Source organism: Prionailurus bengalensis, chromosome A3 (genome assembly GCF_016509475.1).
Source record: "Prionailurus bengalensis isolate Pbe53 chromosome A3, Fcat_Pben_1.1_paternal_pri, whole genome shotgun sequence".
NCBI classification, from domain to species: domain Eukaryota; kingdom Metazoa; phylum Chordata; class Mammalia; order Carnivora; family Felidae; genus Prionailurus; species Prionailurus bengalensis.
Window position 1 is genome coordinate 103,214,532 of NC_057354.1, and position 23,896 is coordinate 103,238,427.

General features: G+C 47.0%; 2 protein-coding genes across 10 annotated transcripts in view; one reads left to right on the top strand and one right to left on the bottom strand.

The window, feature by feature from the left end:
• The window catches only part of ZC3H8 (zinc finger CCCH-type containing 8), a 31,460-nt gene extending 26,190 nt beyond the window's left edge, over positions 1 to 5,270 (top strand). For 7 of the 9 annotated variants that reach the window (XM_043603989.1, XM_043603988.1, XM_043603992.1 and 4 more), the window contains one exon: positions 303 to 899. The gene's annotated coding sequence lies outside the window, so the exon portion shown is untranslated. Of the gene's footprint in view, positions 1 to 302; positions 900 to 4,706 lie in introns of those variants that run through there. The other 2 variants (XM_043603990.1, XM_043603991.1) reach the window with 2 other exon arrangements.
• Positions 5,271 to 16,417: 11,147 nt separating this feature from the next.
• The window catches only part of FBLN7 (fibulin 7), a 52,170-nt gene continuing 44,691 nt past the window's right edge, over positions 16,418 to 23,896 (bottom strand). The window contains exons 5-8 of the mRNA XM_043603999.1: positions 22,869 to 23,009; positions 21,766 to 21,903; positions 20,667 to 20,805; positions 16,418 to 19,264 (exon numbers count right to left, since the gene is read on the bottom strand). Coding sequence (XP_043459934.1) covers positions 18,892 to 19,264; positions 20,667 to 20,805; positions 21,766 to 21,903; positions 22,869 to 23,009 — 791 coding nt within the window. The 3' untranslated portion in view covers positions 16,418 to 18,891. The remainder of the gene's footprint in view (positions 19,265 to 20,666; positions 20,806 to 21,765; positions 21,904 to 22,868; positions 23,010 to 23,896) is intronic.

Consider the following 23,896-nt stretch of genomic DNA (forward strand, 5'->3'; position numbering starts at 1 on the left):
TTTCCATTCAAATCTGTCTTATAATATAGGCTATATTTTTGACATGATCTCTTTTTTGTATCATTTCTGAGGTCAGTCAGCTCTTGTTTCATTACTTCTGTTTTTTTGTTCAGTGTTTGTTTTAGTTTTTGAATTTCAATTCAGGTTGTTTTTTCATATTCTTAAACAGGGATACTTAATTCAGTTTGGATTTTTGTGTTACAGTTTGCTGCTGCTGCGTGATTTTTGGGGGGAAGGGAGTAGGGGTGTCTAAAGTTGGTAATTTTCAGCAGCTGATGTATTTTTGTTATTTTCTTCCATAGTTTTGTATGGATGAAGAGTACTTATGTCTACGCCTGTTCAAGACTGTTGATTTGGAGTGGTTTACAAGAGTCCTCATTTAAAGCGCCCTCTTGTGTCATTATGATGTTGTGCATCTTCTCTAATCGATGGTGGGAGGGGCAGAATCTAGTGTATAAGTGAGGGGATTGGTCTTCACCAAGCTGTTCTAACCAGTGGAACAGGAAAGGAACATATATGGCAGAGATGCTGCTGGCTGGTAGGCAAATGTTGTGGTAGTAAATTGCAGAAGTCTTTTCTGATTGAGTTTTGTCAGTAAAATAGGAAGGAAGATTAGGCTGAATGCGGACGCATGAAGAGATACAGGAGATTGAAGAGAGAAAACTCTTAGGTTTCTCTAGGAACACATTGGGATAGCAGGTAGATGATGACTATACAGTTAGATCTTTTCATGTCCTTAAATACATTTGCAACATATTTTTAATGGCTGCTCACAATTTTGTTTTATGGCTTAAATTACAGTTTTGTGATTTTTTTTTAAAAACCACTTTCCTGTTGTTTCCAATTTCTTAGTGTTGTAAATAAAATGGAACAATGTCTCTTGCTATACCATTCCTAAACTTGGAGTTTTTAACTTTTTTGTTAAGATATAAGAATGGTTATCTTTCTCATTGGTGCGTAAACTGTAGTGAGACTGTACATTTGTGTAAAATGTAAATTTTAGAAATGTGATGGCATCTCTAACATAATCGTCAAATAGAAAGTTCTCCAAGCACAGATAATGAAATTCTAAATATGCACTTTTATATAGTGGTACTGATTATTATTAGAACAATACTATGAGCCTGAAACTGTCATTATCATATTGTTATATTGCTGGGAAGAATAATAGCATCTCTAGCTTGCTGGATACATAGAGTACACCAAAGGTAATGACAATTCTTAACAGAGTCCTGTTTGAAAACATGAGTCAGTTATTTTGCTTATAACCTAATCCTGCTAACATAAGAAATGGAGTTGCACATATTTCAAGCAAAGGTTTATCAGACAAGACCTAGGAAAACAAGAAACCAGGATAGTTCCTGGGCCCTTAGCATAGGAGTCTCTGAGCTAAGAGTGTCATCTCTTCATGGCCCATTGCTCTCTGCCAGGTTGATTGGTTTATTCCCTGGCTGTGGCTAGGGAGGAGGGCAAGACAATGCACTAGCGGCTGCCAGAGGAAGTCACAGAGGAGAGAGGTTGAGTTGATACTTCAAAAGGATCCTTTGCAAAAGCCTTCAATAATTTAATGAAATTGTGCAAAGAAGTGGTCATATCACCTGTAGAATTGATACTTTGTATCTTTAAACATCATATACAATTCAAAGGATTTCCACATCTGTCATAGCTCACAATTGCAGAAGGTCAATTTTGTGGCAAATTTGTATGTTAGTTAACATTGGTGGACAGTAAGCTAACATTTATGCAAACTTACCATCCATGTGCTGTATGCTATTTCATTTAATACTGTTTAACGTTCTTATTTAAGCCATATAACTCTATGAGGTGGATATGGGATCAACTGCATAGAAAAGGGAATAAATAGGAACATTTACCTTCTACTTTCCTATTTCTAAGAACCTTGATAGTACTTAACATTTAATTTTCTATGACAGTTTAACAATTTATTTCCTTATAATGTTAATTCACATACAGTTTATTTCTGATGAGGCACAAATGTTTACATATAGAGTTCATTTTAAGAAAAAAATTTTAAACTTCAAGTGGCAGTATCCATCCCACTTGTAAACTTAAAAGACCAAGCAGAGGTTTCAGGGACTGAGAAGTCAGAGAAATTTAAAAAGCTCTTATTTTATAGGCGCCTGGGGGGCTCAGTCAGTTGAGCATCCACCTCTTGATTTCAGCTCAGGTCATGATCTCACGGTTCATGGGTTCAAGCCCCGTGTCGGGATCTGCGCTGACAGCACTGAGCCTGCTTGGGAATCTCTCCCTCTCTCTCTTTCTCTGCCCCTCCCCCATATGTATGTGTATGTGCATGCACTCTCAAATGAACATTTTTTAAGCTCTTATTTAACAGTCATTGTTTTGAAGAGGCAGACGTATTTGTGTCCATGAAATCTCTTAACTTCTGTTAAATCAGGTTGAGGAGAGCCAGTTCTCTCTGATGTGCCCTTTGTACCTAAAGCAGTCATTAGGCTGTGAGTCTCTTCTATCTGAGTTATTATAGCACCTTCCAGCGAAATCTCCTGCCTCCATTTTCTACTTCTTCTCTCTAGTTACTCTCTTTTCCTCAGTTAGAGCCCATTTCCCAGTGTCCTGCTTCAGCCATCCCTGCCCACGTGTAGTCTGAATCAAGATCCATTCGTCTTCCGGGTCTTAAATGCTTTGTCGTATGGCCATCTCAGCCATACCACGTTTAGTTCCTGCTGCCTTCTCCTTACTGCTCCTCTTGGTTTTCTTCTGTGAAGTAAACGTCAGTGACCCTTGATGCAGCTCCAAGCAGATACATGAATACTAAAACCATAGTTTGGAGTGACTTGACTGGACCAGTCAATAGAGCATGCAGCTCTTGATCTCAGGATTGTGAGTTCAAGCCCCACATTGGGCATGGAGCCTACTTAAAATAAAAATTAAAAAAAATTTTAAGCCATCATCAGTTAAAAATATGGACCAGAAGAAACGTACATAAGAGAGTTGTAATAGGAAAGTCTGTACATGGATTTTTCTATATCATTTGGCCATCATGATTCATGTGGCTATATTAAATTTATCTCTGATCGGGGCGCCTGGGTGGCGCAGTCGGTTAAGCGTCCGACTTCAGCCAGGTCACGATCTCGAGGTCTGTGAGTTCGAGCCCCGCGTCAGGCTCTGGGCTGATGGCTCACAGCCTGGAGCCTGTTTCCGATTCTGTGTCTCCCTCTCTCTCTGCCCCTCCCCTGTTCATGCTCTGTCTCTCTCTGTCCCAAAAATAAATAAACGTTGAAAAAAAAAATTAAAAAAACAAAATTTATCTCTGATCTTTTTTGGAGCCAAAACAGAAAAGATAAAGTGGTTACCTGTTTGACCTCTTTTGATCAGGAAGGAGGTGATATGTAAAATCCTCACCTCTTCTAATAATTCATGTAAACAGTTCTTATGTGAGTCCTCATTGTGGAAATCACTAAGTAAAGTGAACAAAATTTTTATTTCTAAGATTCTGTGTAGCAGGTTTCATATAACTTTTTTTTGTGGTCAGTTACTAAAAGCCACATGACTGTAAAACTCAATTTTTTTCAGATGGTAAGACACTAGAAGTTGAGTGTGTAGTCTTTTGGTGTTTTGACTTAATACAATTTTAGGATTTAAGGAATTCGGACTCACAGATGTTAAATGACTTGTCCCTGTCTTAATAGGTTTCCTGACTTCTAGCACAAGTGTCTCAGTTCACTGACTGGTTTTGATAAGTATAACCATGGGGGGGGGGGGTTGCATTCAAAGATTTCTTCTGAGCTGTTGCTTGTTGAGGTCAGAATACCATGTGATTTGGTGATCTGGCCTAAGGAATATGGGGCTCATACTGCCAATTAGAAGCACAAATGCCACATTTGGAGTTTACTGAGATCAGAATATCTCAGGTTAAACACCTGCTGAATGCTAGGATTATATATATGAAATCCTTTTCAGTACCCATTACAACCCTATGATAGGGATTATTATAGCAATGGTAGCTGAGGAAACCATGTCTGTAAGAAGGTGTTACCTGTGTTTTCTCCCCTTCTTAACAGAATTTTAGTTTTGCTTAGGTGTCGTTCCTTCCTCCATGACATCATCTGTGGTTTGTAGATGGTGGGCTCTGACTTCAACCCTTCGAGTTGTATCAACAAGAATCTGAAGTTGTGGTTCTCAACCTTGGCTTCTCATTGAATTCTTTTTAAGAGGAAAACTTAAAAAACAAAACAAAAAAACAACTGATGCCTGGGGGCTACTCCCAGAAATTCTGACTTTTTTTTGGCAGGAGATAGGGTTACAGGGAGGCCTGGGGTGTGAACATGAGATTTTCAGTAGCTCCCAGGTGATTCTAAAGTATAGCCAAGGTTGAAAACCACTAATGGAAATGCCATTTTTGCCAGTAGTTGGTTTAGGCTTGCAATATGATAACGTGTCCTCTGGTACACTTCTGGGAAAGTTATCATTTCTTGAGGTACACAAGAAGGAGGTTAGACATTGCCATGTCTAAATATGACACCCAGAACTGATGCTGCCATCTTATGACCTCAAGGGGAGCTAGCTAACCAGCTGAAGGTGACACAGAAGGAAGTTGGGAAGAAGCTGGGTTCTTGATAGCAGCTGAGCCATGGAATCTACCAGCCTTAGGAGATCCCAACCTTCAGATTTTGTGTTATGCCACATGAATAATTCAACATACTTTCTTTTTCTTTTTTTTAAAGTTTGAGAGAGCACGCGAGCAGGAAAGGGGCAGACAGAATCCCAAGCAGGCGGCTCAGCACTGTCAGTGCAGAACCCAGTGTGGGGTTCGAACTCATGAATTGTGAGGTCATGACCTGAACCGTCATCAAGAGTCGGCTGCTTAACCGACTGGGCCACCCAGGCGCCCCTCAACATATTTTCTTTACTCTTTTAAGCCATTTTGATTTGGGTTCTCTGTTACCTACAGTCAAAGGCAAGCTAATAAATGTGAGCCAAGAATCAAACCTCCATTCGTCTGTCCAAAGTTCGTGTTTCTCTCCAATCACCTTCCTTGAAGACTGTGTTTCTTGTCTCTGTTCCTGCAGACAGGAGAGAGTAAGAAATGGGTGTGAGAAAGGAGGAAACAGGACAGTAGGGAGTGCTGTGTTCCCAGGATGGAGCAGAAACTGGGAAGGAAAAGATCTATTTAAAGCAAAGGAGAGAATGTATATGTTGAGTAGGGAAGGATAAGATGCCCAGCTCAGCTCAAAGTGATACTGATTCCTGTGAAATTTGCAACACTCTTCACATTACTTAAAAATAAAGGGGGCGCCTGGGTGGCGCAGTCGGTTAAGCGTCCGACTTCAGCCAGGTCACGATCTCGCAGTCCGTGAGTTCGAGCCCCGCGTCGGGCTCTGGGCTGATGGCTCAGAGCCTGGAGCCTGTTTCCGATCCTGTGTCTCCCTTTCTCTCTGCCCCTCGCCCATTCATGCTCTGTCTCTCTCTGTCCCAAAAATAAATAAGCGTTGAAAAAAAAAATTAAAAAATAAAAATAAAATAAAATAAGAAAAAATAGCCGTATCTTTAGTTGCTGTGTGTCATTCTGGGATATGCATTTTCATAGTTAACATCTCTGAAATTGGAATGTATTTTACAGCTGGTGGAATATCACATTTTACTCGGCAGGTTATTTTTTCTTACTGGTACGTAAAAAATGGTGGATCTTATTAGTGACATTCATGTATGATTGAATGTAATTTTTTAATTGAACTTATATGTGTGTATAGTCAAGTTTATTGTGACATAAGTTGTTAGGAAATTTATTTTGGATTAATAAATTATGAAAACATAAGAAGTTTTTTGTGTGTGAAAAAGAGTGGTTCCATGTCTCCCAACTTCCCCTGCCCCCTTTGTGGTAGGCAGAATTCAAAGATGGCTCCCAAGATCCTTTGCCCTTGGTGCACACCACCCGTTTAATCACTTCCCTCTGTGGGCATTACTGTACGATGGATTTTACTCCCATGATTATCTTTTATTATATGTCAAAGATGAAGTGGTTTTGTCTTTGGTATAATTGGGGTCTTAAGTCAGTTGGTTTGGAATTTAATCAAGAGGGAGATGATTCCCAAGTAGGCCTAAGGTATAATCAGATGAACCCATAAAAGAGACTGGGGCCTTCCTAAGGCCAAAGATTGGAATGGAACTTCTCTTACTGGGTTTGAAGAAATGAGTTGCCATGTTATGAGAGGGCCATGTATCTAGAGCTGAGAACAACCTTCAAATGACATGGAAGAAATGAGAACTTCAGTCTTAAAACCACAAGTTATTGAATGCTGCCAACCACTTGGATGAACTTGGAACAGGTGGTCCAGGCTCATTTTGTATGTTCCCACCTGAGCCCTCACATCAGCCATTTCTCAAAGGGTCCCAGATTCCTTCTAACAGAATAGTATTCATAATCTGAGATGTAGGTGCTGGATGTGCTTACTGCTATTGTGCCTGGTCAGATGAAAACAGGCCCTGAGAATATAGTGTGAACTGTCCTGCAGATCAAAAAGTGACAGTCTGGGGGTGCCTGGGTGGCTCAGTTGGTTAAGCATCCGACTTCAGCCTAGGTCATGATCTTGCCATGCCTGAGTTCGAGGCCCGCGTCACGCTCTGTGCTGACATCTCAGAGCCTGGAGTCTGCTTCAGATTCTATATTTCTCTCTCTCTCTGTCTCTCTCTCTCAAAAATAAACTCAAAAAAAGTTACAAAAATGTGATAGTCTGGGGGGAATGGGGCTTTTGAGGAGCTCTGAATCTGTCCTCCCCTCTCGGAAGACCGCTATGGTTAGAATACCGGTTTTCACAGTTACTATAGTTGTGGGCTATTGATCTTCAAGGCTACTCTGGAGCTGGGGAGAGGAGAATGAGATTAGGGCAAGTCATTGCCACAAGTCATTTTAACAAGATTCAGCTCTTTTTCTTGAGTAAATTCTCTGTCGTAAGCCTTTAATTTCCAGATACCTGAAAAAATTGGTTTTGACTGTCTTTGCCATTTCTGTCATGCCTTTTATGGGGTGGTGGATTTTCAGAGATCCTTGGTCTGCCATTCCGGAAGTAGAAACGCTGGTTCACTTTTAAGTATTGTTTGACATCATAATACATTTTCCCCCTCACATCTGCACTTCAGAAATACTTAGTTGTGACTGGTATGAAGACTGAATGTGTGCCAGCTTATAGTCCTTTTATTTCAGAATTCCCCCTTCCCTGCCTCCCTGTCCAGGGACTCGTCTTTCTGGCAGGATGCTCCTTGTTTCTGAGTATTCAGGCCCTTCACTCCAGTTCCAAAAATTTAACTGCCTGTTTTAGGAGTTCCACAGAAGTGGTCTTATTTGCCATTCGCATAAGTCTAAAATCAATACTAGTTCTATATCCCAGCTGTGTCCTATGCAAAAATACTTCAAATTTATTTGCCTGCATGTGTTGCTTGGCAGGTATATTTGTTACATAATAATATAAACTGGGCTTTAATCTTGGACTTCCTGAACAAATTTGTGATTCAGCCCCATATCTGCTGACACACCAGCTCTTTTCAAGCTTTTCTGTATGCCCACGGACTGCAGGCCAATTTAAACTTCCTCGTGTAGCTGAACTCAGTGAGGTGAACCCGGAATCAACAGAAATGCTCCTTATTTCAGCCAAATGCCCATAAAACATTCATTTCGGTCCACGAAGAAGGAAAACCTGGTCCCAGTGAATTCCTGATTGTCTCGGAGTCTGAATGCCTGTCCTTGTGCCGCTGTGAAGGGTTCTGTGTTCTCCCCGAGCCGGGGGGAGATGATGTGCGCGGCCCCGCAGGAAGCAGAAACCTGGCCAGCCTGCCCTGGCCCCTGCTGCCCCAGCCTGCCAGCAGTTCTGCGGGGCTGTGTTCTTTGGGATGCACCTCCAGCTAAATCCGTACCAGGAGAAAGCAAAAGGAAAAGAATGACCCTGACTTTCTCAATGGGATGTGCAGGCCCCTCCGTCTGGGAGCCGAGAGGCAAGACAGAGAAGAGGTTGCCCTGTAACAAATGAGGAGACACCGCTGGTGCCCATGGGGCCTCTGTTTTGTCAAATCTCCACCGGGCTGTAACAAGGCCGTGGTGTGGGAGCTGCATGAAGGATCGTGTCAGGCCTCCTGGGCCTGCCCTGGAATCGGCAAGGCTCCTTTGTTCAACGCCCCACGTCAGAATCCAGGATTGGAAAATGGGGGTTCACGACCTCAGTAGCACCTGCAGGTGTCAGTCGCCTTGTTGGCCTGCTTTCCTCTGAGGCCTCGCCCACATTTCCTCTGTCACCAGGGGACAGCTTTAGTGAACATCAGGCAAGGTGCCCTTCACCCTCCACCCTCTTCTAGGTCTAGCAGCCCTCGAACCCCTTGTCTTAAATTGCCTTCTCTATTCTGGAAGCAACACAAGGGTATTCAATGTCTCTGTCTTGTTCAAGGTGGTATTCCTTGAAGGGTCAGGCACATAGAAGACCCTCACTCAGTGTTCAGTAAATTGTTAAAATATTCAAACCTTAAAGGGGCACTGCTTTTTGTTCCCCAACTGTATGAAAACAGATCTTTAGGTGAAAGAATAAAAAGGAATTTCTAAATGTCAAGCCTTGAAGTGGTAGAGGTCAAACCATGGAACAACATTGATGGGGGTGGTGTGTCCTTCTCAGGTAATTCAAGAAAGCCCCGGGCAGAGGCAGAAATGGAGGAAGGCAGCTGAGAGAGGACTGGGGGGGGGGGGGGGGAGGAAAGTGCACACATGCCTCCCGGTATAGATGGTCCTGACTTTACAGTGGTTCAACTTCACGTTTTTGTGACTTTATCATGCTGCAGAAGTGGTACTCGGTAGAAACTATACCTGGAATTTTGGATTTTGATCGTTTCCCAGGGTAACAGTATGCAGTATGATCCTCTCTTGATCCTTTTGGGCAGCGCTGCCAGCCACAGCTCCCAGTCCCAGCCCCGCGATCACCAAGGTGAACAACAAATACACTCACGGCCATGCTGTACCCGTATAGCCCTTCCATTTTTTATGTTCAGTACCATGTTCAAAGAGGTTTAACACTTGGTTATCAAATAGGCTTTGCGTTAGAGGATTTTGCCCAACTGTAGGCTAAAGTATGCTGAGCTCATATAAGGTAGGCTGGGCTAAGCCATGATGTTCAAGTTAGGTGCATTAGATGCATTTTGATTCACCATATTGTCAATTTACGATGGGCTTACAGGGACATGACCCCATCGTAATGGAAGATCTGTGTGTGACATTCACATGCACGTGTGAGGTGCCTTCGAGCCTTTACACAGTTCCTCCTGAGCAGCCCATCCTCCTTCCTCATTTCCAGCCTCTGGGCTCTTCTTAAAACAAAAAAATTTTAATGTTTATTCATTTTTGAGAGAGACAGAGCATGAGACAGGGTAGGAGCAGAGAGAGAGGGAGACACGGAATGCAAAGCAGGCTCCTGGATTCGAGTTGTCAGCACAGAGCCTGATGCGGGACTTGAACTCATGAATCGTTAAGATCATGACCTGAACTGATGTCAGATGCTTAACTGACTGAGCCACCCAGGAGCCCCCCAGACTTGAGACTCTTAATGAGTGCCACCCCCAATCACCTAGTACGCGTTCAACGTTGGGCACCGCACACCAGTAGGTCCAGGGACCACAGGGGAGACCACTGGTTGCTCAAGTTGAGAGCTGATGCCTGTCAGTCAAAGACCACCCAGAACCCACTTAGAGTCAATGATGCCAGGTTTATGATTTGCAGCAAGAGAGGGATTGCATTTCAGGGGGCTGGGGGCCACGTCAACAGGAGGGAGTTAGGGAAAGATAATCCGTTCTGGAGACCGGGGTGAGTCATGGGATGGTCTTGGCAGGGGTGGGTCAGATTTTCTCAACTAGAGAGTTGCTTCCAGGGTGTTATCTGTGAGGGAGCGAGTGTTAGGAGTTTACACCGGGACACTCTGTGGCGTGCATGCTCTGGAGGGATGCAGTAAATGGGTTATGTGAGTCGTAGGCACTGCATTTTGGGAAGTTGTGGTTTCTGTTTCAGTTCCTGGTTCTCCCCCACAGCCTGGCTGGTAGCAGAGCAGTTTTTCACTTTTTTTTTCTAATTTTAAAAAATATTTTATTTTTTAAGGAGAGAGAGACTGAGTGTGAGCAGGGAGGGGCAAAGAGAGAGAGAGAGAGACACAGAATCCGAAGCAGGCTCCAGGCTCCAAGCTGTCAGCATAGAGCCCGACGCGGAGCTTGAACTCAATAACCGGTGAGATCATGACCTGATCGGAAATCGGACGCTTAACCGACTGAGCCACCCAGGCGCCCCGTCAGTTTTTTACTCTTTATCAAGGAGAGAGCGGGGCAAGAGAGAGAGATGGGGGAATGCTAGGCTGTGTCCCCCGCCAGCCGTGAGAGGGGGAGCTGTGTGTTGTAGTGCCGGTGGAGACTGCCAGGGACGTGTCTCCGATTCAGGGCCTCCTGCCTGGCCTCGGACGAATTTCTGTGGAATTCCCATCTGTGTGTGTTTTGCCTCACTTTTGATCTAGATTAGAAGTCATACTCTTCTGTTTGTATAAGAGGAAAAGGAAATGCAGGCCATGCGTCTGGTTCTTAGGGCACAACTGGCCTGTAATCAAGTCCCCCACTTGCTCTGCAGGGTCACCTGATGCTAACGAAAACAGAGACTGTCACAGGAGTGCTTGAACGCTGGCAGAGCCAGCCGAGTTCTGTGGGAATCCTGGGGGGATGGGGGGGGTGGGAGGGTGGGGGGCGAGGGCGGGGAGGGGCACACCCCAGGGGAGAGTGGCTTTGATTTTGTTTCCAGTCCTCTAGGCTAATCCAGGGTTAGGATTAAGAGTCCAAATTCCTTCCTTATTCTTGGAGTGAATGACTCTCTTTATGAAATATGCTGATTGAGTCCTTTGTTTCGGCTGGTACTGCGGAAAGAAGTAGAATTATGTCATTACTAGTTAGAACCTTAGCCAATTTCTCTTGCAAAAAAAAAAAAAAAGAAAGAAAGAAAAGAAAGGGAAAAAGTTTGAAAATCAATCTCCAGAATGTCTCCAGTGTGACTTTGTGCTCCTTGCAAGAGACCTTCTTCTGGGACTCTAAGTTTAGCAATTACAGTGATAAAGTGATGATCTTTATCACTCTTAAGTGAGTCAAGATTATTGACAAAGAAGAGAATGGCTGGGTCAGGATGTGGTGAAGAGAGAAGTATGTGCTTGCTGGATAGTGGCTGTCCGTGTTCTCCAGGCTGGAGATGACCCCTCCCTCAGCAGATGAGAGGACTGACCCTTGGCAGCTGACAGGGTCTTATGTGTGAGTGAGCGAGTGTTAGGAGTTTACACTCGGGTGTCACTAGTGTGAGACTAGTAGAGGGGAGAGGAGACTGTAGAGTATAAGGTGTAGTTGTTTCCTGGGGCTGCTGTGACGGAGCACCACAGACTGGGTGACTTACAACAGCAGAAATGTATCCTTTCACAGTTCTGGAAGCTGGATGCCCAAAAGGTGCATGCTGAAAAGATGCCTGCTCTCATGGAGCTGGGAGTCAAGCCAGTTAGAGCCAAACAACAAGAACTCCATCTCCACCCCATTTACACCACAACCACATGATCTCATATAACAGGGAGTCCAGATGGGGGGGAAAAAGTTCAGACCGATTTCACTGGGACCCCAACTTCATTTCCCTTGGCTCTGCTTGTAGCCAGGAGGCTTTTCCCTTATACTCTCTTCTCTCATTGTCAAAAACATGGCTCCCAGCAGCAACTGTGATGACCTATTTCCTCCCATTCAGTGCAAAAGAGAGACCTTTCCAACCATATCCTAAGAAAGCCCTTCCCTCCACCCTGCCTCAGACAATCCCTGGATATGGAGCCCTCGCCTGGGGAATGCTGTGCATGGCTGGCTCTAGTCTGGGTCTCTGACACTCACGGACCGAGTATGATTCACTGTGTTGCCTTGGAGGTGCCTGGAGGGTGGGCGGTGGGTGGCCACCTTCCCCTAAGACACAGGCTGGAATAAGAATTGTATTTATTGGCTAGGGCTGCCATAACAGAGTAGCGAAGACCACGTGATGCAACAACAAAACGTTATTTTCTCACAATTCTGGAGGCTAGAGGTCTGAGATCAAGGCGTCAGCAAGGTTGATTTCTTCTGAGGCCTCGCTCCTTGACTTGTAGATGTCTGTCTTCTCCCTCTGTTCTCATATGGTCGTCCCTCTATGCGTCTCTCTTTCCTAATCTCTTTGTATAAAGACACCAGTCATACTGGATTAGAGCCCACCCTCATGGCCTCATTTTAACTTAATTACCTCTTTAAAGACCCGATCTCCAAATACAGTCACATTCGGAGGTACTAGGCATTGGGACTTCAACATAAGAATTTGGGGGTTGGGGGGAGAGGGTAACAGTTCAGGCCATAACAACGAGGGAAGGTGGTCTGAACAAAACAGGCTCCTTTCGGAAGGTGGCAAAGGAAAATGGATAGTGGGTGGGCAGCCAACAGGGTCTGCGCTGTGGGAAAAGACAGAAAAAAAAATGGGTAACACACACAGTGATTTCAGATAGTAGTTTTTCAAGAAAATGCAACAGAGTAAGGTAATCAAGAGGGACTGCAGTGGGTGAGCAGCACTGGCGGGGGGGCGGCGCTGGGACAGCCTCTCTGAGGGGACGTTTGAGGCATGCCACACGGAGGACTGAACAAGGAGCACTGCAGGAAGGAAGCAGCAAATCCAAGGCCCCCAGGCAAGAGTGAGCTTGGCAGGGTCAAGGGGCAGAAAGGAGGCCAGGTGCGTTTGGGAGTATCACGAGCAGTGGTCCAGGAGGTCGGCAGGGGCCAGACCACTCAAGCAAGACTCTAGGGATTTGGAGTTACATTCTACGATCCAGCTGCCTTAAGAACACCATGACTGTGATTGAACATGGAGTGTGTTCAATTTCCGCATGGCCAAGTAACCGCAGAGATATGTCCTGTGGACAGACTCCAAACCACCTAAACCCAGCACTGGAGTGAGAAAGACCCCCTTAGAGGGCAGTGTTCTCACCTCCAGCATTCAAGACCCAGCCCTCAAGCCAAGTCTGCCACCCCCTACTGGCCAAAGGCGGGAATGAAGGAAATAGTACGGTAACTGATCTTGACCCATAGGACTTGGTAGGGGTGAGGAACAAATTTTCTGTGATAGAACTTGGCAGCTTGGGTATGGAGGACAGATGCATCTGAGATGCAGAGATCTTTGTCTTCAGAAACATGTCTGACGACTCAGCCAGCTAGAAGGGGAAGGAAGGTGGACCATTGTGCAAGTGTCACAGTGTGACTGTTGTGAATCCTCGTGTAAGTAAGCAAGTGGACATACCATACAGCCTGTTTTCACCCTAAAAAATATGTCTAATGGATAAAGAAGATGTGGGACATACACACAATGGAATACTACTCGGCGATGAAAAAGAATGAAATCTTGCCATTTCCAACAGCGCGGATGGAACTAGAGGGTATTATGCTAAGTGAAGTAAGTCAGTCAGAGAAAGACCGATATCATATGATTTCACTCATATGTGGAATTTGGGAAACTCAACACATGAACATAGAGCAGGAAGGGAAGGAAAAATAAGATAAAAACAGAGAGAGGCAAATCATAAGAGACTCAAACACAGAGAAGAAACAGGGCTGCTGGAGGCATGTTGGGTTGGGGGATGGGCTAAATGGATGACGGGCATTAAGGAGGACACTTTGGGGGATGATCTGGGTGTTGTATGTAAGAGATGAATCACTGGGTTCTACTTCTGAAGCCAAGACTATACTGTATGTTAACTAACTTGAATTTAAGTTAAAAAAAAAAAAAGTCTAGGGGCGCCTGGGTGGCACAGTCGGTTAAGTGTCTGACTTCAGCCAGGTCACGATCTCGCGGTTCGCGAGTTCGAGCCCCGCGTCGGGCTCTGGGCTGATGGCTCAGAGCCTGGAGCCTGTTTCCGATCCTGTGTCTCCCTCTCTCTCTGCCCCTTCCCCGTTCATGCTCTTTCTCTCTCTGTCCCAAAAATAAATAAACGTTGAAAAAAAAAAATTAAAAAAAAAAAAAAGTCTAAAGAGCTTCCTGGAGATAACCAGATTGCTAAAAAGTAATCATTTGAAGGTGTTCAGATTCAGAAAATTCCACCAGCCCAAACCCAATTTTCACCAAGTCACATTGTCTCGTTTGTAAGTCAGCAGACATTTCCGTGGCTTTGTCGATGCTGGATTTTGTGGGGGATCCTCCTGGTGACAGCGTATACGGCAGGACGTGGTCTGCATTTCCCACTAGAACTCCTCTGCTAAGAACCACTTTAAGTGCTAACTTCACGAACTGGTCCTGACCCTTCCACTGGTCTCTCTTCCCCCACCTCTGACCTTGGCGAGCATGCAGTGCCATGCTCGTTGGACTTCAATGCTGTTTCTACCATCGTCGAAGGTACCCCCTTGTGATATAAGTGAAGATCTTAGTATGAGTTGTGTCTTAGGCTGGGATCACCTGTTTGAAAATGACACCCAAAAGATGTTGAGCAAAGGAGGACTGAAGGGACACAGGGCGGTCTGATAATACCCACAGACCGGAAGCCGGATCCCGTGAGGCACCAGAATCCTTAACAGGAAACTAGAAATGGCAGTTTTAAAAACATGGCCATGAAATCCTTTAAACTTCTCAATTTGCCGCAGTTCGACTCAGTGAGGACTCACTGGCCCATGTGCGCTTCCCTTGACCCAATGGCTGCTTGTGACTATTTCAACCAACAGAGTATGGCAGAGGTGACCCTATGTGACTTGTGAGGCTGGGTCATAATGGCCATGCACACCTTGTTTTCTGGAACACTGAAACCAGGAACTCTGAGCCACCATGTCAGAAGTCTGAGTATTCTGAGGCCACTGTACTCTGAGGAAGCTGAGCCACACGAAGAGCCCAAGGATGGCTGTTCTGGTCATCACCAGTCTTCGTTTCCCAGCCCGGGCCAGACATGTGAGTGAGTGAGTGAATGACCCTTCAGGTAACTGGAGCCCTGGCCCTGGCGGCTTCCTGCCTGAGGGAGGTTGCAGACATTGTGGAGCAAATATAAACCGTCCCCCTGTGCTCTGAATTCCTGACCCACAGAATCCATGAGCATAATACCACAATGGGATATTTTATACAACAGTAATAACCAGAACACAGAATTAGGCTCCCCCTGGAGTGCCCATGGCCTTTCGTTTCCTCTCTTTCCATGTCAGCATCATTGTTCTGTCTGTAGATGCCTCTCCTTTGTGCTCATGAGCCAATGTGGTCATCCTACGTCTTGCTTTACCTCACTCCTTCATTCAGACACTCAAGATTCTGGGTCATAATTCCAAACACTGAGAAATGGGATCCCCCTGTCGCCACACATGATTACAGTGTTTGCAACATCTAGGCTCCATGGATCACCTGTCTCTGTGGATTTGTGCATACATTTGCCATATACTGACATCCTCTTCTGCTGCCTTTATTTTCAGAGCATGCATCCCTCTTTGAAATGATGTACTTTCCTTGTTTTCATGTGTATTATCTTCTCACTTGCTGAAACGGAAGCTTCACGAAGCCAGGATCTCTGTCAATCTTGTCAACCATTGTATCCTAAGCAACTAAAACAGTGCCTGCAACAGAATAGACGTTCAGGAATATTATGCTGCTTATAAAAACCTGTAGATTTTCATAGGTACGTGGTAAAAGTCATGAAAGTCCACCTTTCCATCCCTGCAGTGTGAGCTTGGTAAAAGCTGAGGCAGTGGCTGGTGGAAAGTGACCCAATCAAGTCTGGCTTCTTCATGGCCCTTCTTGGGGCACATTCTTAGATTCCCAGTAAACCCATCAAGTTTGTTACGAACTCTGCAGTGATTTTGTTTTAGGGGCACCTGGGTGGCTCAGTCAGTTAAGTGTCCGACCCTTGGTTTTGGCTCAGGTCATGATCTCACAATTCGTGAGTTCGAGCCCCGCATCAGGCTTCTCAATGATAGTGTGGAGCCTGCCTAGGATTTTCTCTCTCCCTCTCTCTCTCTGCCCCTCCCCTGCGCGCACGCTCTCTCTTACTCTCAGAATGAATAAACTTAAAAAAAAAAAAAATGAAAGTAAGATGACTTTTAAAAGTTATCCAAAAACTTAGCTAACTTTCCATCCCTCCTGAGTCAGTGATCCAGCTGGCTGGTCTTTCATCTCTTGCTGGTGGCTGTTGACTGCTAGAAGTCCAAGACAGGTAGGTGGGCTACTTGTGGCATAGCTCTACATTCGGGCCTCTATCTCCTTTCAAACGAGGGTCTGGTGGGTGTGCAGATGTGAGGACTAGGAATACCACTGGGGCCTTCTTTGATTCAGGAATAGGAACTCTCATACACTGTTGCAGACAGAAAGCGGTATAATCTCTATGGAGGAAAAATTGGCATCAGAGATACAAAGGGAAAAATACAAAAGACAAATGCATATGGCTGCAATACTTTTAATAGCAAAGGATCGGAAACAACCCAAATCTCAATCAAGGGTGACTGGTTGAATAAACAACGGTATGTATGACTTCATAATGGAGCATTGGATAGGAGAACATTCTATCTGGTTTTATGGAATAATATTCAATATATTGTTAAGGGTGGGGGGGGAAGCAAGACCAAGGAAAGTGTGAAATAGTGTGCTATCATTTATCATTTGTATGTGTAATTTTTTTTAATGCAAGGGTGAAATGGGAAAAAAATTACTGTCCAAGGGAGAAGGAAGAAATAGGTGGAGGGCAATGGGTTGGAATACAGACTTCTCTCACTGTAGCTCATTCTGTGGATTTGCTTTGGAGCCATATAAATAATTTACATAATTATAAAAAAATTAAAATGAAAATAGCAATCTCTAAAAATGTAAGCAAAACAAAGTGAATACTCATAACCCCGATTCAGGTTTAGGCCATAACTACTATTCTAAGTTATTTTAAAATAGTAATTTGAACATGTCTAATGGCATAAACCCTAAGGACAAAAAGAATTTGCAAAAGAAAATTTTTAACTTTTCCACAATTATTTTTTATAATTTGTCACTGTTATTCTGAAGATTTAAAACAATATGTAATTATTTCGGTGGTTTTGAGAAAGAGGTTTTCAGAATGAGTCAAAGAAGAACAGATGTGAGATCAGGAAGGCTACAGTAAAAACCCTGTAGTCCTGAGTTGGATTGGAAGTGTCATTATAAATTCGTGTAGTTAAAAAAACAAATGAACCCAAAACTCATAGTAACGTATTTCCTAGTTCTGTCCACTAACACCAAGCCACTATCAATGAGCACTCCTAACACCCAGATTTTGGTCTCTAAATTATTTCCCACTAAGAGGAACCGGGGTTCTCTGGGAACCACTGGATGACTTCAAGGCTAAGGCATAAAATACACAAGATGAGCTTGAAACATCTTGTCATACGAGATAACTACGAAACTATCGGAGACACTGGGGTCGTCTTGATATATGGCTGGATCACTAAACTGGCAACACACTTCCTCTGGCTCCATCTCATACCAAGGCAAATACAAAGAATTTTAAAATAAATGTCTGATGAAACATCACCTAGATTAATGTGTATTTAGATACTGAAATCTCCTCACAGTTCAGCTGGCTTTTAAGTTTTAAGTTGAATGGTCTCCTCCACCCCATCCCATGCTCCAGCCAGTGTTTTCTTTCTTCAGTTACCTGGAGGGCACTGCCCCTTGGCTGTTACATCAGAAGTACAAGGCCCTGCGCGGCGCCTGGGTGGCTTAGTTGGTGAAGCGTCCAACTCTTGGTTTCTGCTTAGGTCATGATCTCAAACTTGTGGGATTGAGCCCCACGTCGGGCTCCATGCCGACAGTGCCAAGCCTGCTTGGCATTCTCTCTGTCTCTCTCTCTCTCTCTCTCTCTCTCTCTGCCCCTCCCCCACACATACACTCTCTCAAATAATAAATAACTTTTTAAAAATTAAAAAACAAGAAGAAGAAACAGAAGGCCCTGGGATCAAAGTAAACGCAAACATTTTCTTAAACTCACCATGGCCAGATGTTGCCTTACCAATCTCTCATCTGGCCAAGCAAAATTTCTATTGGTGGAGCAATCCCAAGGTCACGTCCATGTTTTCTTTCTTCTTCATTCATCCCAGTGGGTCTAGCCTAGACGAGAAGAGAGCCAGGTATCCCTTCCTAGAAGGAACTGGGCTAACTCATGTTTAGGAACAGGCCAGGTGGGCACGTAGGAGCAACAGACTTTATTTCTTCTGTTATGATACCACGTTATGTTCTGAGATACGAGTCCTCAAAAGGGAATTACTTCAGGCAGAACTTATGCTTTAATGTTGGTTCCTTGGTCTAGAAGAATCTGCACGGGGGTTCCAGGCCCTGCCACGGCTTTCTGATGAGAAGCCCGGCAGGCATGTCACAGAAGGGAATGCAGACAAGAACAATATGCCAGGCTGTGGCAGGAGACCCAGTCCCTATGCCCACACGTGCAGGGGCATGATCCGGCCCTCAGCATGCTAGAGGCTTGACTACAACAATGCAGAGGGCTGACAGTCATCCCAGACACATATCATAAGCTTTTCCCTCCCCAGCTGGTTCAAACTCACAAAGCCATTCACCCAGCATTTTGAAAAACCGCCCATTTCCTTGTAAAAAAGACTTGAGAAGGTTAGTGCATAATCTACAGGAAGAGCTTAAAGCAGAAAGAAAACGGTGATGGCAGCAGTCTGGGTCCCGTGGCTGCCCTTCTGTGCCACTCCATGGAGGAGTGTGCGCGGTGCCCTAGAAACCTGGGGGCACGGGCAGGTGGGCAGGTGGGCAGGGACAGGGCAGGGCAGGGTGGGGAGAGAGGTCTGTAGCAGTCAGGGCCCACAGCTGAATCTCTGAGGAAGAGAGATGAGCCCAGATCTCTGCACTGCAGTGATCCCACAGCTGCCTTAGAAGTCATAAGGGGACACAAAGATGGTGACCTTGGACACATGGTTGGCCTGGAAGGAGCGGTCCAGGTATTCTGACATGTCGACGTCCACCTCTAGCGTCTGAGGCCCCTCCAGGGTCTGGACGAGGATCAGCTCCCCCGTCTGCCGGTCTGAGCGCTGCATCACAAAGTGGCCTCGGCTGTTCCCACCCACGATCCCAAACCGCAGGCTGTTGGGTCCGGGTCGGCCGGGGGCTGAGGCCGTAGCCATGCGGAAGAGCGTGATGGGCGTCTTCAGGTTGGAGGGCAGAGAAAGGTAATGGAAGGAGATGGTCTTGGGCAAGTGGCGGCACGGTCTGCTCTCCATGGGGCAGGGGTTTCGCTCACACTGGCTGGAACGGAGAGGCAAAGTGGAGGGAGTCAGCCTTGGCGAAACTCAGGAAGGGCTGCCCTGACCTGGCTCGCCGGCCCCACTGCCTTCTTGCGGAGGCCAGCAGAGTGACCTTCCCCAGCCACCAGCTCCTCACCACAAGTGCTCGGAGCCACAGGCAAATGAGCATGGGTGGTGTCAGGTGTGGCCAGGGCACAGGTGCTCCCCTGACCCACTTGTGTATGGATGGGCATGTATATTTACATATGCTGTTACTATAGTTTTCACAGAAAACTAAAGCTGGGGAAGATTAACTAGTGATGGTCCTGGTATTTAAACCAGGTGACCCTTCTACATGTGCTGACACCTCTCTCAGTAATGGTGGGACCCCAGCAGGTAGCTGCCAACACTGGGATGTGGCGCTCTATATGGGGTGAACTTTCCAAACACCCAGTGTTTACTCTTAAAGAGGGAACCCTGTCTCTCTTAACAATTTGGAATCGGGATCTTGTGGAAGTGCTTCTGAAATTTCTCTACCTTACCCAACATAAAAGACAGATGCAATTCAGTGACCCATATAATCACAGTTATGCGGGTTGAATACGGTATCTGGCTGTGAATCAGGGCTGTCCCCGAAGGCTACGACATACAGTCCCTTCACTACGTGACTTCTGAGGAAGATCGTGATGCCTTCGGGCTCAGGAAATAATTGCCACTCTTCAGTGCCACTGACTTTCTCAGTGCTTCTATTCTGTCTGCTACAGTGCAAAAAGCAATTCAGGCATCTGAGCTTGTGAAGTCAATTCACTCTAAAGACAATGCTAAGGCTCTTGTGATCTCCATTTCAGAAGAAAATACGTGCATTCTGTGATAGTTGTAGTTATTCTCCTGAAAGGCCTCTCACCTTTGGAAAACAAAAACTACTACGTGCTGAGATTCCTGAAAATCAAACCTCCTAATCTCAGAGGAAGAGCAGATTAATATAATGCAGAGTGACTGGAACCTACCAGTTACCAGCCATGTGAACACGAGAAAACGATCTTCTCCCAAATCTGTGTAATACGTCTCTGCCTCCTGGTAATGTGACCACAGTGGTCTTCCCTCGAGCGGCCCCCACCCCCAAAAGTGCTGCAGCTGGGTGGCTAGAATTCAGTCATCCTCCGTGTCAGCAGGGAGCACTTGGAACTGTACCCCTATTGGGGCAAATTGGGTTCTTGCTGCACAGAGCAGCAAGGCATTAAATGCAACCACCGAAGGGAAACGGAAGCTCAGAGAAGCCAGACTCTCAGCTCCCGCCTTCCATCTTTCCTTGGATATAACTGTACCTTTTCCTAAGAACTGAGGTAGAATCTGGCCCACCCACCCTGGGAGGCCTGGCTGAGGGATGTATGCACCCGGCCGTGGGTGGCCCTGGCTATACTCACAACGGAGACGTCTTCACGTAGCTCACGTTGCCGCTGCCCTCGGGGCACTCTGGGCTGACGCACTGGAAGCCTCCACCGGTGTTGATGCACATGGTTCCCCGGGGACACACGTGCTGGGGGCTCACACACTCATCGACGTCTGAAATAAGGGACACCCCAGGGAGGGTGAAAATCCTGATGTCCCTTCTGTCACAAGACCACATGAAAAACCTCAACAGGCACTGGAATGTGGTGAGCTTTCTAAATTCCTAAAACTTATTTTTCAGATTAGGAAACCGTGTCATCCTTAGTTATTTGAAATCCAGCCCCCGTGGAAGTGCTGGAGAACCCTGCTGGGGAGCTCGCCTCCCCGGGATCCTGTCCTTCCTCAGGGTAGACCCGTCACAGACGTGCTAGAAGCACAGAAGCATTACCAGTCACAGGTCACAACACTTCTCTCAGATCTGCTGCCTCCTCAGCCTGAGCGCCCCAGAGTCTCCCCTCGATGGCTATTATCAGGCCCTTTAGGAGCCAGATCTCCGGAAAGCCTTTCTACTCCGCTCACCTCACCCCAAATGCAGATGTCCTCACTCTCCTTACAGGAAGTCTCTGCTGTTGCCTTCACCCCAGCTGGAAGCTGTTTCTTCCCAATCTGCACAATCCTACCTGGGCCTGCCTTCTTGAGTACTTGTGGGATGGATGGATGGATGGATGGATGGATGGATGGAAGGAGGGATGGATGAATGGGGGATGGATAGATAGAGGGAGGGAGGGAGGGAGGGATGGAAGGAGGGATGGATGGATGAACAGATGGAGGGATAGATGGCTGGAGGGAGGGAGGGATGGATGGTTGGTTGGGGGATGGATGGACGGAGGTGTCTTCTCCTTCCCCAGTCCCAGGTTACTCACTCCTCTGATCCCTGCAGAGCCCCTAGTGGGGCTCCCACCAGGATGTCACTGGAGAGCCACCTCTTCTCTCACATTGCACTTCAAGCCATGGAGACACCCTCTGCCTTCTCTCCTGCTCCTTCTCCCCCAGTGGCTAAGAGCTGCTGTTCGAGACCAGCCAGGTTCTCTCTTGAGCCCTGCAGCCACCTGCCTCTGCAGCAGCATCACTCACCCTCACAGCTCTTCCCGTCGGCCATGGTCCGGTACCCGCTGGGGCAGGCACAGCGGTAGGAACCCGGGGTGTTCACACAGGTGTGCATGCAGAGCCGGGGGCGTCCCTCCTGCCCATAGAGCTCACATTCATTCACATCTGGGGACAGAAGTGCCCAGTATGAGCGGGAGCCATGTGGTGAACACCCACCAACCATGACCCAGGATGGCCGCACCTCAATTCCTGGAGGGGATGGCCACTGTGGCTAAGTGGCTGGGCCTGGTGGGGTAGGGAAAGCCCGTCCCCAGCAGAGCATCCAGAAGAAGAGCAGGTGTGCTCCCCTTCCTCCCAGTCAAGGGCCCACAGGGCCGAAGGGAGGGGTGAGAGGGACCTACGTGGTAGACCCTAGATGGGTTCCTCTAAGGCTGAAGACTAACAGAAAGGACCCCGCAGAGGCTGGCAGATCGGGCCGGCAGCCCAGACTATTGGCTTGGATCACAGCCGCACCTCAACTGGCCTCATCTTTGGGCATGGAGTAAGAGAGGCTCTCATTTCTGCTGCTGTAAAATGAGGTAGTTGGCACCAACCGACCAATTCTCAGGTTTGGGCCTGCTTAGTTTGAGTGGTTCTTAGAAGGCACTTTGGTATTAGGAGAGGTTAGCTGCAGTGGCTGGGTCTGTAAAGCTAAGTGGAGAGGGGACCAGGGAATTGGGTCCCAGACCCCTGCACAGCTCAGGGGGCCTGTCTCGCCAGCACAAGGACTCAAGCTCCTCTCTGCCGGTGTCACTGCAGCTGGATGGAGGGGACAAGGGGCCTCAAGGCCCTTCTAGAGGAGTGTCCGTGGTTTGGATGGCACCGTGCTCGAGTTCTGGCATGGGAGCAAGTGTGGGCACCCATGGCTGCTTTCTCCAGTCTTGATTCTCACGATGGCCCCTAACGTCTAGTCTCAGCAGCCATCAGGTCGACACTTACCTAAAACGCAAAGCGGGTCGGGCTTTCTGAGACTTTGCCCGTCCCCTGCGCTGGGTCGGGCAGCAGGAGGGCAGGGCGGTGGGTGGGAGCCCCGTCCTCGCTCCCCCACCCCCCCAAGTCCCGCCCGCTTCCGGGACAGAGCCCGCGCCTACCCTGGCAGACGCTGTCGCCCGCGGCGGCGCCGCTCAGGTGGAATCCGGCCTCGCAGCTGCAGTGCTGCGCCCGCTCCACCTGCGCACAGCGCGGCGCGCGGCTGAAGGCGGGGTCGCCGGCCACGCTGCCGTCCGGGGCGGCTGCGGGGACAAGACACCCTCAGCGCCCGGCCCTGGCGCACCCGCCGCGCGCCCGACCTCGGGCAGGGGCCGGGAGGAGGGCCGGGCCGGGGGCGCGCCCCCTCGTCAGGGCTTACGCTGGAGTCGGGAAGGAAAGACAAGCCGTTAACCAGAAGCCCGCAGCCGGGCCGCAGCCGCCCGCAAATCCCAGGGCAGGAAGCGCAGGCCACGCGGCTGCGCCCAGAAGGACCGCCGCGGGGTCAAATCTCCGTTTTCCCTGCAGAAGGCTTAACACACCAGCATGCTAACAGTGATGCCTGGAGTTTGAAACTAGGGAATTTATTTATTATTCTTATTTTGAGAGAGACGGAGAGCGCGAGCAGGGGAGGCGAGGAGGGAGAGAGAGAGAGAGAGGAAGAGAAGAGAAGAGAAGGAAAAGACCCCAAGCAGGCTCATTCAAAGGCGGGGCGCCATCCCCACAAATGGCGAGATCATTACGCCAAAAACAAGAGTCAGAGCCACACTGACTAAGCCACCTAGATGCTCCTAAAACTATGAAATGTAAAACACTACTTTTGGGGGGTTCTTTTTTGTTGTTGGAATTTTTATACCTTTCTAAGGAATCTAAGCTTTTCATTTTTAAACCAAGGACATCAATTTTCCAATCAGAAAAAAAAAATCTTTTTAATTAGCTTTTGAAAGTTTTCAAAAGATTTGCAGCTTTTTACGGTTAGGGGAGGTGGGAGAGGAACGGGTGGTGAAAGAAATGGCGCTTGAACCTCTTCAGCGGGGACACAACACGGGGTGACCCCATTTATGCAAGGTCTTCAGAGTAGTCAGATTCATAGAGAGCATGTAGAGTGGTTGTGGGGGAGGCTGGGAGGGGAGGGAAAAGGGAAGTACTGTTT